This window comes from Camelus bactrianus, chromosome 11 (genome assembly GCF_048773025.1).
Source record: "Camelus bactrianus isolate YW-2024 breed Bactrian camel chromosome 11, ASM4877302v1, whole genome shotgun sequence".
Lineage (NCBI taxonomy): Eukaryota > Metazoa > Chordata > Mammalia > Artiodactyla > Camelidae > Camelus > Camelus bactrianus.
In genome coordinates, this window is record NC_133549.1 from 81999413 (window position 1) to 82016423 (window position 17011).

At 47.0% G+C, this 17011-nt stretch overlaps 1 protein-coding gene and 1 long non-coding RNA gene across 2 annotated transcripts in view; both read left to right on the forward strand.

The window, feature by feature from the left end:
* CXCL12 (C-X-C motif chemokine ligand 12) overlaps nt 1–4610 on the forward strand; it is a 28749-nt gene extending 24139 nt beyond the window's left edge. Inside the window, exon 4 of the mRNA XM_010967075.3 lies at nt 4323–4610. Within this exon, the coding sequence (XP_010965377.1) occupies nt 4323–4407 (85 nt within the window). The 3' untranslated portion in view covers nt 4408–4610. The remainder of the gene's footprint in view (nt 1–4322) is intronic.
* Nucleotides 4611–8037: 3427 nt separating this feature from the next.
* Nucleotides 8038–14317, forward strand: LOC141579178 (uncharacterized). The gene is made up of 2 exons (XR_012510349.1): nt 8038–9030; nt 11284–14317. It is a non-coding gene; the product is annotated as an uncharacterized LOC141579178 (long non-coding RNA).
* Nucleotides 14318–17011: the final 2694 nt, after the last annotated feature.

The window sequence follows — 17011 nt, forward strand, 5'->3', positions numbered from 1 at the left end:
ATAATGACAAAAATGATGGCAGTTAATGTTCCCCACGTGCTGATTATGCGCCAGACTGGATTTGACCATTTCTTAATCTGGCAGAAGGTTCACAAACCACAGATCTCCATGGTGTGGAATGTACATGTATCTCAGGAGTTCAAATGCCTAACTTTCAACCTTCACTCCCAACTGTTCCAGCTTCAGCAATTTCATTTCACCAGCTGTCCTGCCAGGGGGACCCAGCACTACCTCATGCCAGTGTAACAAAGATGCGTCCCTTCTGTTTCCAAGTAAAATAAGACAGACAGACAGAGCCTCCCACCTGGTCCTCTGAACCTGAGCCACCCACCCGTCAACCGGGTCCCCACGCAAAGGTTGTTCAGAAGGGCATATAGAAGTGTCACCACAGCTGGGAAATGACTTCGGCCTCCTCTTCTCCCAACGCACATCCTAGGCTCTTTTAGAGGCATCAGATCAAAGTGGAACAAATTTGTGAGGTTTCCAGCCATGGAATGCACCGTCCCCATTGTTTTTGTTCACACGTTCATACCACTCAGGATCCAAGTGAAACAAAACAAGACAGAAGGAGGCATCTTCAGTAGGTTTGGGCTTGGAATTGTGGCAGGAACCAAAGACACTTGTGGCAAATCCTACCTCACGGATGCAACCAAACCCAAAGTGAATGAGTCAGAGGGTTGCTGCCAGCCTTTGGGACCAGCTCCAGCTGGATTTCTGTGTATTTTCCAGCCTCTTTGGGTATATCCCAAATGCTTATGGCAAAGCAAGGCAGGTTCATGGAACTTTGCACTTCCCAGCATCCAGAAATGGAAACAAAGAGGCTACCTAATTCCCTGGATATAACCAGCAGAGGTCATCCCTGTTGAGAAAAAATATGCAGAGATTTAAGAAGACTCTGAAGGCAAAAACCAAAAAATAAGGTTGAAAGGGAAGGGGGAGGGTACAACTCAGTGGTAGAGCACATGCTTAGCATGCACAAGGTCCTGGGTTCAATCCCCAGTACCTCCATTAAAATAAACAAACAAACAAAAAAACCTAATTACCTCTCCCTAAAATAAAAATACAAAAAACATAAAACATACACACACACACACACACACACACACACACACACACGCACATATATAAACCAAAGTTGAAATGGACAGAAGGAACACGTAACTTATAAAATAATATTAAGCATTTAATTCTAAACAATGTGAGGCTAGCCTTTATAATGGTCTTGAACCATTTAGGATTTGGGATTCAATGTCTTTCCTCACAGAAGATTGAAAAGCATCTCCAAGGTAGCAATGTCTTAGATTTTGGGGCAGAAAGATCAACCTCACCTTGCTTTAAGGTTCCATACCTATGTGCTCAGAAAAAGGGTGGGCTCATGGTAGAATAAAAATGTTCTGCATGGATTTACCACTCCTTTATTTGAAACCCTCCAAGAAGTTCCCACAGCTCCCTTCTCCAGTCCCACTCCCCCTCCCATCCTCAGTCACCATCTCACTCCAACCTCCTCCAGGATCCTCAAATGCATCTTTCCTTTGCCCAAGTTTTCTTCCCAGACCTTCTGCTCCATGGCTTTATGTATCCTTCTGCCAGACCCTCCCCTCAACCAAGATGCCTCCCTGATAACCTCTACCCAGTTTCCCTCACAACCCACGCAACTTTGCATCATCTTTATCCCCTTGTTTATGTGTGGGTGTCTGTGGTCTGTCCTCTCCACTGGTTGCCACTCTACTCCATCCCCCACCCCAGCTGTCCCTGCTAGGATGCCTTCTGAGGGCAGTCGGAGGCATTCTGAAGTCTTGTCTTCTCCCATCACGCAGTCAAGTCCAAGTCTGTTTACCTTCTCTTTGGCCAAAGTCTGACCTACTGTCCCAACAAGGAAGACCCCACAACTGTCCCCTGTTAACTATTTTCACAGCAGTACACTTTTTGTGGCTGTTGCTTACAAGCCCTTAGGATTTCCCCCTGGTCAAATTAACATCATTTGGATAATATTTATAATATTTCAATTTATTCAAGCTAGTATTTCTCTAAACACTTTCATGTGCTTACATTTGCAATATATATTCATATATTAACATAAAATATTTATTTTATTTAAAAAATAATTTAGTTTAGCAAGTTTAATATGGAACACCGTAACTCCCCAAGACTGTAGACTGAAGCATTTGAAAAAATGGAATACACTATTTTTAACATACTTGTGCAAAGGATTTGTTCACAAGGTTCTATCTGGTTTAGGAAATTTTAAAATTTATTTCTTATTGAAGTATAGTTGATTTACAATGTTTCAGGTGTACAGCAAAGCAACTGAATTATACATATGTATATATACATATTTTTAAGATTCTTTTCCATTATAGGTTATTACAAGATATTGAATATAGTTCCCTGTGCTATACATTAGGACCTTGTGTATCTATTTTATATATAGTAGTGTGTATCTGTTAATACAAAACTCTTAATTTGTCTCTCCCTGCTCACCCTACTTTCCCTTTTGGTAACTGTAAGTTTGTTTTCTATGTCTGTGAGTCTATTTCTGTTTTATAAATAAGTTCATTTGTACCACTTTTTTAGATTCCACATATAAGTGATATCATATGATATTTGTCTTTCTCTGCCTGACTTACTTCACTTAATATGATAATCTCCAGGTCTATCCGTGTTGCAGCAAATGACATTACCCTTTTTATGGCTGAGTAGTATTCCATTGTATAAATATACCACAGCTCCTTTCCATTCCTCTGTCCATGGACATTTAGGTTGTTTCCACAGCTTAGCTGTTGTGAAGTAGCGTTGCTGTGAACATTGGGGTGCATATATCTCCTTTTGTTTGTTTGTTTGTACAGGCACTTTTTTTCTCAGTAAGTGTTTAGAAAGGAGATTATCACCCTAATCCCTTTTCAGTGAATAAATGAAAAAAAGAGAAGGTAAATCCAAGAAGAGGATTTAGTAAAAGAAGTGCAGGGAAGCAAAGAGACAGGAAGTGCCAGTCTAGAGGGAACAGATACCTCTTGGGGAAAGGTCCAGACAAGGGCTCAGCCTGAGCTGCAAGTCAGGACCATGATTCCTGGGCTGCGACCAGTGAACTCAGAGTCTAGGGGTGGGGTCCAGGCGGCAGCACTATTTTTGCTCTGTAATCTCACAGTGGAAAATCACTGCTCGAAGCCAGTGGTTCTCAGATTTGAGAGATGATCACCTCAGGGCTTGTTAGGACACACATTTCTTGGCTGGACCCCCAGAGCCTCTGACTCAGCAGGTCTGGGTGACACCTAACAGGTGCATTTCTGATGGGTCCCAGGGATGTGGCACTGGGGGTCTGGGACCACAGGATGAGAGAGAGCCTATGCTCTGGACCTGGGACACTTTGACTTGGGGAAAAGGTAAAGCCACAGGGATTGTTCCAAAACTAAATCACTTATATGTGGAGTCTACAAAAAGGACACAAATGAACTTATTTACAAAACAGAGACAAACTCACAGACATAGAAACCAAACTTTTGGTTACCAGAGGGGAGGGGGAGTGGGAAGGGATAAACTGACAGTATGAGATTTGCAGATACACACTACTATATATAAAATAGATAAACAACAAGGTCCTACTGTGTAGCACAGGGAACTATATTCAATATCTTGTAATAGCCTATAATGAAAAAGAATATGAAAAGGAATATATATATACACAACTGAATCACTCTGCTGTACACCAGAAATTGACACAACATTGTAAATCAACTGTACCTCGACAAAAATAAAGTGGAGAAGAGGAAAAAAAAAACCTAAATCAAACTCAAACCCTCTAACAGCCTCCCACAGCCCTCCTTACACCCACTCTTGCCTACACCTCACCTGGCTGCACAGAGAGCTTTCAGTGTGTGGGCGAAGGGTGGGGGGCACGTGGGGTGGGAGGGTTGTCCAGAGGCAGGAGTGGGGCCAGTTCTGGAGGCTTGTTGGGGCAGGAGTCCCACCCATTTGCCTCTTCCAGCCCTGGGCATCCTCCTCCTCCACTTCTCAGCCAGTCGCTGTGGACCCAGCCTCCATGCTGCCTCCTCCTCTCACTCCTCATTAATGTTTCCATTGCTGTCATTTGATTAATGGGATTCTCTGATTGTATACGGCAGACCTCATTCTACTCACTTTGTGCCCTGCAGAGCATGAGGGCAGCAGGCTGCAGGGGCTTCAGTTGGGAGGAACTACCCAGGTGCAGTGAGTGTCTGGAGGACTCAGTTCCTAATATGATGTTTAGAGACATTACCAATGCCAGAGGTGACTTTATGGGATGGGATTCTGGGGCACTGTGTGCAATATCTTCTGTCACCCTCCAGACCCAGTCCCACTCTCCTGGGCCTGATCTCTGCCCTGGGAACCAACCCGACCAACACTACTGTCGGCATCACCAGCAGGAGGTGAGGACGACGGGCTGTGTATTCCCCGGAACCCTGAGACCAAGTCGCCCCAGTTCTGCTGATGGAAGGTTGGAACTCTGTCCAGGGGTGCTCCCTGACTTTGTATCTGGTGACTGCTCCCCTCCAGCTCCCCTCTCCAGGGAAGGTGACTCTTTGTCCCACCTGCACCTTTGTAAGGAGTCCTGTTATTAAACTCTTGTGAAATGACCCAAACTTGAGTGCTTTCTGCTGGGGCCCTGACTGTGATGCTAACTTTCACATTTTCAGAAGCTGTTTTTCCATGATGCTCACATTTCTTATGACAAGACTGTGTTACTTTTACAGTAAACAGCAAGGATCAAAAACAAAGAAAGGCTGGGCATATGTCCTGCAGGAACCCTAATTCAAAAAGACACGTGCACCCCAGTGTACACAGCAGCACTCTATACAGTAGCCAAGACATGGAAGCAACCTAAAGGTCCATTGACAGATGACTGGATAAAGAAGTTGTGGTATATTTACACAATGAAATACTACTCAGTGATGAAAAGAGTAAAATAATGCCATTTGTGGCAACATGGATGGACCTAGAGATCGTTATTCTAAGTAAAGTAATCCAGAAAGAGAAAGAAAAATACCATATGATATCACTCATATGTGGAATCTAAAAAAAGAAAAAAAAGAGAGGACACTAATGAACTCATCTACAAAACAGAAACAGACTCACAGACATAGTGAACAATCTTATGGTTATCAGGGGAAAGGGGATGGGAAGGGATAAATTTAGGAGTTTGAGATTTGCAAATGTTAGCCACTAGATATGAAAATATATTAAAAATTTTCTTCTGTATAGTGCAGGGAACTATATTCAATACCTTGCAATAACCTTTAATGAAAAAGAATATGAAAACAAATATATGTATGTATATGGATGACTAGAGCCTTGTGCTGTACATTAGAAATTGACACATTGTAACTGACTGTACTTCAACTAAAAACAAAACAAAACGAAACAAAGGAGGGCAGCATTCAGCATACTGCCCAGGGCACGGAGCTGCTCCCTGACCTGGCTCACGCTGGGCCCAGGTTTCAACGCCAAAGGGGACACCAGAGTGGACCTGGTTTCTTGCATCTGTGCATAAAAGCACCCAAGGGGAAACTTCAACTCAGTGAGTTATGATGATGCAAAAAAGATTTGCTGGCAATGACTCAGTTCACACTCTGGAGTTCCAAGTCTGAATGTTCTCACTTTCATCTGCATTAATTTCAGAGTCTGCATCACACAGCTGCAAGCCCAGCCTCCAGTCCAGGCTTTGCCTGTGTGACCTCAGAGAAGTCACCTAACCTCTCTGAGCCGCAACCTTGTCCATGGCAGAATATTAGCTGTGGGGAGAACTAAATGAGATAATGTATTTTTCAATGCTGAGCATAATGAGCGTCCAGCAAGTCCTCAAAACATGGAGATAGTTCTCATGTAATATTTATAAATGCTATTCCTCATATGGAGCAGTTAGGACAGTAAGGTGAATGATAAGACACCTGCTTCTAGTTTCTTTTTCACACCGACATGTGTAGCAAGAGATTTTTTTTGTCCCAGTCTGGCCTGGGCTTCTTCACGGTCTTCAGGCACTATTCTGTCCATCCTTGGGGTGGCAAGCCCTCCTGCCCAGGGCTTTGTCACAGTTGGCAGAAAGTCTGCAGCCTGGGGACCTGCGGTCATTCAGAGTTCACCTCACGTACACAGGTGTCACCACCTGGTGTCTGAGGGAGAAAGCTCCCTCCAGTAAGGCTCCCAGGACTCTGGCTGCCAGCCTGGGTGGTCAGCTTGGGACAAGCCTCCTGCTGTCGGTCACCCGAGGGCTCTGTGACTGGTTCAGTGTGGTGTTGGGGCCTTTTAAATGTTTGCTGTTGAAAAAGAGTCTTTTCCTGAATGAGATTCAAGCTCAGTGACCCCAGGTGGACCCCTACATGGACACAGGACAATTCCTCTATCAAGGCCCCCCATCCTTGCTGTCCATCCAACCACTCTGCCCACAGTCAAAGCCCCTTCACCTCGCTGCTGCCATGACTCTGTGGAAAAAACACAATGCGTTTGTTGCTGGCCATAAGGGGCTCATCAGAAGTGAAGGTAGGAACCGTTGATCTGAAGCTACATTTGTCTCCAGGCATGAAAGACTGAAGCCACTTCCTGGTCCAACCCCAATGGTCTGGGAGCAAAGGCTTGCAAGGGAGGCTTTTGGGACGGCATCCAAAGGACAGCAGGTGCCGCACTCTTGTTTCTGTCTCTGCCCCAGCCATTATCCCTCCACTGATCTTCTGCCCGGGTCTGCAGGAGGATCATGGAGGTTACGTGTGTGACATCCCTGCGGCTAGGGGCTCAGTCCCCCATGTTCACATACAGCCCCCAGTGCCAGCTACAGGACACATGTCTGACCGTGGGCTGCTCTATGGCTCCAGACCCTCTGCTGGGCATCCACCAGCTCCCATCAACCAGGTTGACTTTTAAAATATAAATCTGTTCACACCCTTCTTCCCGAGTCAAATTCTCTAATGGTGTTTCTGTGTCTTTAGGATAGAATCCAAACGTCTCTCTAGAGCCCATGGGCTCAAGGAGCTCTGCCTCTGGTTACTTTTCAGGGCTCACCAAAAAACACCCCGTCCCTTGTTTCCAGTGCCCCAGTCTCCCCACTGTTTCTCTGCCCCTTGACCAAGCCCAGCCAGCTCCCTCCTCAGGACCAGGACGTTTGCACTGATGCTTCCCTTCTCCTGGAGCACTGTCCCCTCTTCACCTTCAACTTAAAGAAATCCCCTGGGGGGTGCCCTTCTGGTCACTCCAGGCAGACCCCCCCCCTCCCTGCAAGCCCCACCTCTGCACCCTAATTGCCCCCCATCATCATCATTTTACATTTTCTCATTCATTGTCTGTGAATATAAGCGTTTACAGGCAGAAAGCCTTGTCTATTTCCATCTGTATCCCTAGCGCCCTAAAATGGTGCAGAGACCAGAGTAGTAGTTCATAAATATGTAAGGACAGGTGATGATTCTCCAGGTGCCCTCAGTTTAGAGCCACCTGGGTCCTGGCTCCAGGCTGGAGGGCCCAGGAAAAGCCCAGGTAGCTGTGCTCCCCTGTGGACTCGCTGCACAACAGGGAGAAAGGTGGGAAGTGCCCCAGCCCGGCTCCTGTGGAGGGCAGGCTCCTGGTGCCGCTGACTGAGGGAGAATGAGAATGGACAAAGAGGGGGTGTTTGGGTACCGCACACGTTCAGGCATGGGGAGCACTGTGGAGGCAGGTATGGACACTGCGGGTCTCCAGTGGGCCTGGGCCTGACACCAACTGGTGGGATCCTGGGCTTTGGAGTTAGGCGTCTGGCCCCGACCACAGCTGGCCAGGCTCAGCTGAGCCTCCCAGGAGAAGGGGGGCTGTATAAACAGGAAGTCCACTGCCCAGACGCTGATGTGCTTCTGATAAGTTCAAAACCCGCCTAGGTCTCTTTCTCCCAAACAGTTTCTCTGTTGGTTTAAAGTCACAGCTCCAGTGCAGGAAGACGAATTGGCAAGAGAGGACACTTTCTTCCCTCTTGACTCAATCACTATGAAAGGGCTGGACAGGGAGGGAGGGAGGGAGAGAGAGAAGAGGGAGGAGAGAAGCGGGGAGGGAGGGAAGAAGGAGGAATACATGAGAAAAAAGATGAGAAAAGGAGGAAATGAGAAGACAAAAGAGGAAGGGCAGGAGAGGCTGAGACACAGGGGAGGAAGCAAAGAAAGAGCTGAGTGATTATATGATTTCCCTGAAGTAAAGCCACTAAACAAAATGGAACTTGTAAAAGCCAGAGGTACTTTGAAGGGACCAACATCTGAGTTTCCTAGGTTAGAACTTCTGGGGACCCCTGCTTGCAAACACGCAAGTCAGAAGCCTTCTCTTAAAGAAATGGGTCTCATCAGCAATTCGGTTTTCTAGCGTGTGCCCTCCTGCGCGGCTCCGCCCCAGTCTGGGGAAGGTGGCCAGGGTCCGGAAGGTTTTCATGGCCCTGATTTCCCGGGAACCAACACCGAGTCCTCCTGGGCCCCCTGCAGCCTCCTGCTGAGCCCTCAGAACAGAGGCCAGGTAGGGGTTTTCTGCTGCACCAGGGCTGATCACGCCGGAATTCTGGGGACCCGCATGTTTGCCAAGTGGAGAGTGGAAGGGACACTCTCTAGGGGTGAGATTGCACCACCAATAGCCAGCTGCCTGCCCTTCAGGAAGTCCTGAGGCATCTTGAGCTTCAGTTTCTTCGTCTGTGAAATGGGGAGAATGAGAGTAGCAACCTCTCAAGGCTGTCTTCAAAGCTCAGAAGGAATGAGGCAAGGGCAAGTCATCTGCAAACAGAACACGCCGTACCCACAGGGACATCAGACAGCCGAGCTGCCTGAGGGTGACGGGCATCAACCTTGAGGGGCACATCTGGGTGGATGGGTGTGCAGGGTCCCATGCCCAGTGGACTAAGGAAAACCTGCGTGCTCCCTACACAGAGGGAAGGTCTGATGGGCCTTTCACCTCTTCTAATCACCTGGCACCGATCAAAGATGATCTTTCAGGTTTTCGAAACTAACTTGTTGGACTTCACAAAGGAGGCATTCACAGGCGGTGCTGTGTGCAGGAGCTGCTGAGGTGAGTGACAACAGCCATGATGTTTCACTCCTGGCTTTACACACCTCTCTCCTTTCACCTCTCGGGGTCCTTTTCAGTAGATGTTATTCCCATTTTACAGATAGAGAACCTGAGATGCAGTGAGATTGAGTCCAGTCTAAAGGCCACTCAGTCATGAGGTGGCAAAGCCCACCAGCACCTGCTGATTCCCAAGCCTTTGCTCATCAGCGCCATGCAGAGCTGGGCACGTCCTTGGCTTTGAAGACCTCAAGGAACATCGCACAACAAGGGCCTTAGGAGTGGGATAGTGCAGCACCCAACCCCTCACAGCCACAGTGCCTGCGCCGTAAGGGGAACAGTCCCACGGGGCGGGGCATTGGATCCCTGCAGGAGGGACGTGCACGGAATCAGGGAGGAAAAACCTGGCTCTTCGGGGGAAAGTCAGGGAACTTGAAGTGACAGATGGAAGGGTCATAAGAGGTGGTGCCGGGGGAATGAATTCACCCTGTGAACAGAAGACTCTCCCTCCGCCTAGCCTCTGGGATCGCCCCGACGGCTCCAAACCCGAGTCTGTATTGCCTCAAACCAGTGCAAGCAAGATTTCCTTGGCATCGCCACTTGGAAGATGGGAACAGGCAAAGCCCACTGACACTTACCTGGCGGAGACATATGCTAGCGCTTGTCTCAGCACGTGACAGAGAGCAGCCCCTTCCGTTCTCTCAACAACCATCACAAGGAGGTTCTGTTAGTAGCCCCTCTCACAGATAAGGAAATGGAAGCTGTAATGGTGAATTTCATGTGCTAACTTGACTAGACCATGCTGCTCAGTTGTTTGGTCAAACACGAATCTAGATGTTGCTGTGAAGGTATTTGGGGCTGTGATTAACAGTGAAATCAGTAGAGAGAATAGAACAAGTGATCATCCAGATTGTGGGTGGGTCTGACCTAATCAGTTGAAGGACTCAAGAGAAATGAATGAGGCGCTTGGAAGAGGAAAGCATTCTGCCTCCAGGCTGCCTTTGGACTCAAGACTGCAACACCAACTCTTGTGAGAATTTCCAGGATGCCAGCCTGCCTTCTTAAATTTGGACTTGCCAGCCCCATAGTCATGTGAGCCAGTGCCTTAAAATAAATATCTCTGTCTGTCTCTATCTCTCTCACTTACTCTCTATCTATGTGTTTATATATATGTATATCATGTCAATTCTGTTTCTTTGGAGAACGCTAATACAGAAGCTCAGAGACGTTAATAAACTTGCCTGACGTCACACAGCTGAACAGTTGAGGATGTGGGATTCAAATCCAAGCAGCTTGGCTTCAGACCATATTCAACTCATCTCTCCTTCCTCTGACACTCGGAGCAGATCCAAATCATTACTCCTCTCCCCACACCTGGTCTCCCTCTCCTTTCCAACCCAGAGAGGGTCCACTGGTCAGTGAGCGTCTCAGTCCAGCACTGCGTGTCACTCAGTCCTGTCAGTTCAGGACCACCTGTAGGTCCCTCGCTCTTCCCTCTCCTCGTGCATGCACACAGCTGCTCGGCTGTAGCACCTCCTGGCTGGAGATTTGCTATTGAAGCAAAATCAATCAACTCAGCTTCATCCAGATGATGTGATGACCTATGAAGCCTGGACTGATGCAGGTGGGTGGAGCTTCAGGAACAACTGGACCTGGGCTCTGTCTGTCTGCGGAATGGATGCCCTCTGTTCCTCTCAAGTCAGCCACCTTGTCCAGTGTGGACATTTCCAATCAAGACTGTGGTCGAGAGGACAAAGGGCTTCGTTGGTCTCAGAAACCCAGAAGGATTTCTCGTACAACATGGAGAACTGAACAAACCTTCACCATCTGGTCTCCACTTACTTTTCTTCCTAGCTTATCCCTTCCTGACATCCTACTATATATGTATTCTTTCCTCTCTGCCCTCTCGACCTTCATGATGCCTGCCTGGCCCGTGTCTGCTTTGTTCACTGCTGTAGCCTCAGCATATAGAATGGGCCTCAGGCACCATTTGTTTGCAGGATTGGGGGTTCTATCAGAAGGGAATTAGAAAGAGGCCCCATAAATGAGGTCATGGCAATTGTCAAATTATCCCTGGCCATGTGCAGTAAATTTAAAAGATCTGCTTTTATTTTTTTTTTCATTGAAAAGAAAGTCTTTTTTTTTTTTTTTAAATCTAGTCAGTTTACAATGCTGTGTCAATTTCTGGTGTACAGCATAATGTTTCAGTCATACATATACATACATGTATTCGTTTTCATATTCTTTTCATTATAGGTTACTACAAGATATTGAATATAGTTCCCTGTGCTCTACAGTAGAAACTTGTTGTTTACATATGAAAAGAAAGTCTTGATGATACTATTTGAACTCCTGGATCCAGCAGTACCTGAAGATTTAACTCCAGACTTCCCAGTTGTCTGAACCCATAAATTGCCTTTTCAACTTAAACTCATTTGCATTCGGTCTTTGTCATATGTACCAAAAAGAGACTTCACCAATATAGGGCCATATCCTTAACATGGCCTTCGATGGCTCCATATGATGTGGTTGCTACCTCTTTCTCCACCCTCCCCTCACACCCTTCTTTTCCTCTCCCTGGATGGCCCATCAATACAGAGCTTTCAGTTTTTCAAATGCAGCAGACACTTCTTCCTGTCTCAGGGCCTTCACCCATGTTGTTCTCCTAAATCACTCTGCGTGGCTAATTCCTGCACATCCTTCAGGTGTCTGCATATAGATCATGTCCTTGGGGAAGGCCTTCCTGACTGACTGACCAGGTCAGAGTCCTCCTCTCCCCATCCACATTAGGTACTCTTACAGCATCCTGTGCTTTGCCTTCTAAACACTCATCACAGTTATAATGAACAAATTCCTTGTTTACAATGAGATAATTCCTTGTTTAAGGCCATCTAAAAGATCTGCTTTTAAGTGGCTGTCTGCAAGGAGTGTGGGCTTTCCTTGGGTTCTCTGTGATGCTCACGTACTGCTTCCATCCCCACTGGAGGCCTCTGTACCTGGGCCAGTGAGGGCCTTGGGTCCTTGGCCCTTCTCGGGGTCCTGGATACCCATGAAGTGCTCCCTGAGCATCTGCAGTGATACTGCTGTTTCCAGATCTCCCAGCATCCTTTCATAACAGCACAGAGATTCTGTTCTGCAGAACCTTCTCTCCCCATCTGTGATCCCACCCACTGCATCTTTGCTAGGAATTAAGGGCCTGCTTCCTAAGCTGGGCCCAGGGATGCTCCGTGGGAGATGTGACCCTCAAGTGCAGAGAGGTGAGAACAGAAATTGTAGCAAATGGCATTCCTCCTGGGGCTGGGGCCTGAAAGAGAAAGTAGTGTGAGGACGTGGGGGGGAACAGAGGATGCACATTTCTCATTAGCATCTGAGTCCTGTATGACTTTGAACATGGACACCAACAGACACTTCCAAGTCAACCAGTGTAGAGGCCAGGGAATACAGCCATTTAAACAGATAGGTGTGTTTCATTTAAAAATCAAGAAAAAGATTTAATTAAAATAATTAAGAAAATTGCTTGCTGGCTGCCCAGCAGGGAAACATGTGTGGGCCATGGCAGACTGGGTAGTTTAAAGCTCCTGAAACTGAAGGTGTTTGCAAAGGAGACCCTTTAGTAGGTCCTGCTCAGTCCACTGGAGCAACTGAGCCATCAGCTGTGTGGTACCCAGGGCAGCAAGCTGTGCCCTTGGGGAGCTGCGTGGCAAGATGGAGAAGAGATAAAGGAGTTTAACTCCATCCTGGACCGGTCTCTCCAGCCCTCTTCTCCCTCCTCCGTCCACTCTCTCCCCTGCAGAGCTGATCCTTATAAATCGCTCCCAAATCTCCACCAGGTCCTCATCTCATTTCTAAAATTCAGTTTCCCGTTTTCTATTACCACTTCTAGCTTGATTCCCCACTGACCCCTCAAACTTAACAAAAACCTGGCCTCTGAGCATCAAGTGACGTACAGAGATGGAGGGAATACATCCAAAAGAAAAAATCGAATTGCTCTGTAAAAGCGGGTTCCTATTTCTGCAGTAGCCACCCCCCCCCACCTCTGAACACATTACTAGGTTCTCTGCATGCAGTAGGTGCTGTTTACTGAGTGTGAACACATTGATGAAAGACTACCATCCACCCAAATGAAAGTCATTCCATCGTGAAGCCAGGTGCCATGACAGTTCCTAGGCTGACCGTGAAAGGTCAAAAAGTAGACGGGGGGCCCAATTCCTGGAAATCCCTGCCCCTTCCCCAAAGTAGCTGGAATAATCCTTCTGCACATTAGCATATGAAATTAGCGAGCCCATAAAAACGAACAACACTGCACCTCATGGTCGCTCTCTCTTGCCTTCTGAGATGTTCTGTCCATGGAGTGTGTATCTCTTGAAATAAATCTGCTTTCACTTTACTATGCCTCGCTCTTGAACTCTTTCCTGCGGGAGGCAAGAACCTATTCTCTGGCCACAAAATCATTATGTGGTACATCTGAAACTAACATATTATTGTAGGTCAACTATATTTCAATTCAAAAATTTAAATAAATTAGATAGATAGATAGACAGACAGACAGACAGACAGACAGACAGAGGACAACTAAGCTTAGAGGCGGTGCAGCTCGTCAGGGTGAACCACGGAGCAGAGGATGACTCCAGGACTGATCATTGCACTGTTCTCTCCGTCTCTTACCTGAACACCGTTAACTGCTCCCTCAAGCTGGAGAACAGAAGAGTTCGTCCTTCCCTCCCACATTTCAGGACCTTCCGAGTCTGTGCTTTGCCCCCTTTCCAAGACGATGTCCCCTGGAGATCTTCCAGTTTGGCTCCTCTCCTCTGAGTTCCTTCCCCACAGGCTCATCTTTGCTCCTTCCTCTGCCTGAAGGGTCATTTCTCCACCTATTTAAATCCCACTCATCGTTGAGGGGCCAAGATCACATGATACATGAAACCTCATTTGGGAGGTATTGCCATGCGACTTCACTGTGTACCTAGTATTTAGCCCTCTGGGCTGTCAGCACCCTTTGGAGAAGTTCGTCTTTGCAGCACCATCATGCCTCCCCCAGTCATCCGGGGCAGAAAGAAACATCCACCCTCTAGTGGTTAAGCTACAGGAGACCTCCCAGCTGTTCCAGCTGCCCTCTCCCTGGCTCCCAGACTAAAAGAGAAGTTATTCCTCAGAGTTCATTAGGAACGTTCCTTAAAGAGATGTCGCCTCCCGGGAACTCCATCTTACCAGTCTGCGCCCAGGGAGGTCCGTATGTCTAAACCCTTTTGTAAGATTTCCAGAGCAGAAATAAAGAATTGCTCTTCAAACACGTGCTTGGATTTTATTCCTGGTTAAGTAAGTTTGATATTTTTAAACTTCGGATTCATTACTCCAGGTCACTGAAAATCATCACGAGCTTCAGCGTGCTATACAGTAATTAAAGAGTTCACAGGCAGATTCCTGTCATTTCCTTTAAGTCCCTGAAATTCAAGTTCTCTCTTTCCCCCGTTTATTGAAATTCAAAAGCATGTCATGTTAGAGATACACCAAGATTCTAATGACAGCTTTCCAAACATTCTTCCTCAAAAAATATTAAAGAGAAGGGGTAAGCCTCATGTCCTTCTGCATTGGGGGTGCGGAGAACCAGATGTTCCAACCCCTTGTCCCCTGCCCTCGACAAAAGTGCACATGGCTTTTTACACCAGTCTGGGCAGTGGAGACTGGGAAACAAATAGCCTGTTCCTTTCTCTTTCCTTCCTAAAGAAATGCACGTCCCTCCAAAGCAACCTTATTATTTGTGTATGTTCTCAGTGTCTTTCATTACAGGTGGCTCCCGGCCAGCTCAAGGCTAACTGTGAAATTCACAAGAGAGCCCTTGTAGATGGAAAGAATCACTCACTAACTCCAGTAATTATGATTTTTTTTTCTTTTTATTAGTAGAGTAACCCCTGATGTATCCTCAGCTAAGTAATTTATCAAGTAAAAATTCCAGAGCCTATACATAACGGGATTTCTTTTTCAGCTTTAAGCTGATCCATCCCATAGACCTGGGTTGTTGAGGCTTCAGTGGAACATAAGAAGATGAGACGAAGAGAACTGGGGAGTTAATGCTTCCAGACTGAGACTTCTTGGGATGGTTCAGAGAAGGCCGGATTTTGGAGGGAGGAAAACAAAGAAAGATGAGAAAGGTCAAGGTGAGAAGTCTTATGATTTGGTTGAATGAGGACTGTTTGGGAGGCTACAGGCTTTCAGCCATGCCAGCAAAATCCTCCCTCAGCAACATGTGACAGCTCATAGGAATATTTTGCCTAAAATTTTAGTATCCCAGGTATGTATTACTGTCTATCAAGCCATACCAAACATAGTGGTATACAACCACTTTGCCACCATTTCACTATGTGCACGGAGTCTGCGGGTCATGAGTTTGAACAGAGAAGAAGGGGGTGGCTTGTCTCCTCTCCATGAACTTGAGGGTCTCAGCTCAGAAGAACTGAATGGCCAGGAGTGATGGTAACAGCAGAGGGCTGAACTGGCATCTTCTGGAGGTGACTTCTCTTGACATCTGGCACCTGGGCTAGACAGCCGGCAGGTTAGGATCCACTGGGACTGCTGACCACAGCACAAAGGCCTCCAAGAGACAGGGCCTATGATGGTTGATTTATATGTCAACTCAACTAAGCCATAGTACCCAGATATTTGGTCAAACACTTGTCTAAATGTCACTGCGAAGTTTTTGTTTTCCCTTGTTTTAGGTTGTGATTAACATTTAAATCAGTAGACTTTGAATAAAGCAGATTACCTTCCATAATGTGGGTGGTAGGCTGCATCCAATCAGGTGAAGGCCTTAAGAGAAAAATACTAACCTCCTCCAAAGAAGATGGAATTCTGCCTCCCGACTTCCCTAGAACTCCAGACTGCAACATCAGATCTTCCCTGGGTCTTTGGCCTGCCACTCTACCCACCCCTTAGATTTTGGATCCATCAGCCTCCACAATTATCTGAGACAATTCCTTAAAACACATTATTATTTCTATTTATTAAGTCTGTTTCTCCTAGTTCCATTTCTTTAGAGAACTCTAACACACAGGGGCTCGAGAGGGATGATCTGAGAGGGTTTACTGGAAGGCTGAAGCATGCAGGCCTCTTCTGGCTGAGCCCCAGAAGTCACAGAGCATCACTGTTCCATGCTCTATTGGCTGAGCCTAGATTCAAGGGCAGGGGGTGTAGCCCATCTCTCCACAGGGAGAGTGTCAAGGAGTGTGGGTCCACGTCTCACAGCCTTCATACTGTGAAATTCACAATGACCCTCTGAGAACTTGGATCGGACACAGGGTGAAATTTCCTGATAGTTATCTAGGGAGCCAGGTGAAGAACAGATTGAAGCTACATCTGTGCCAAGAGCCCCGGCATCGTCACATAGCCTCTGAATGCATCTCCCTACTGGAGGTGAGAGGGGACGGTCAAGATCACATTTGTCCCAGGTCGTGGGTAGGACCAACCGTCAGGTTAACGGCTGCAGCCTTGCTCTGAGCTTTGGGAGAGGCCTGTGGCATGTGGACAGCGCATCTAATCTGGGTGACAGAGTAGAAAACTTGGAAGAGGGTGTAGAGGCAAAACCTAGAATTTTAATGTGAGTTAGATTGATGGGACGGCCAAGGACATGTGCTACAAGACATCTCCTCTGAGTGTGCTCACTGTATCGTATGCCGAGTTGTAATCAAAATTCTTCCATTGTCTCATTTAACCTTTAAAATAAGCACATAAGGTGGCTTATCTATTGTTGCTGAAACAAGAACCCCCAGATCTAGCGGTGTGAAGCAGCGACAGTCATTTCCTTATTCATCCTCGTGGTTCTGGGTGGACCAGGCTCAGCTGGCAGTGGGTGTGGCCCAGGTGGTGCCGAGGACCACACTCGCCTGAGGTCCGCACACTCACAGGTCTGGCTGGCGTGCTGCCACTGGACCCTCTGCTGGGACTGTTAGCTGGAACATCTGTACTGGGTTCTTCACAGACAGTGACTGGG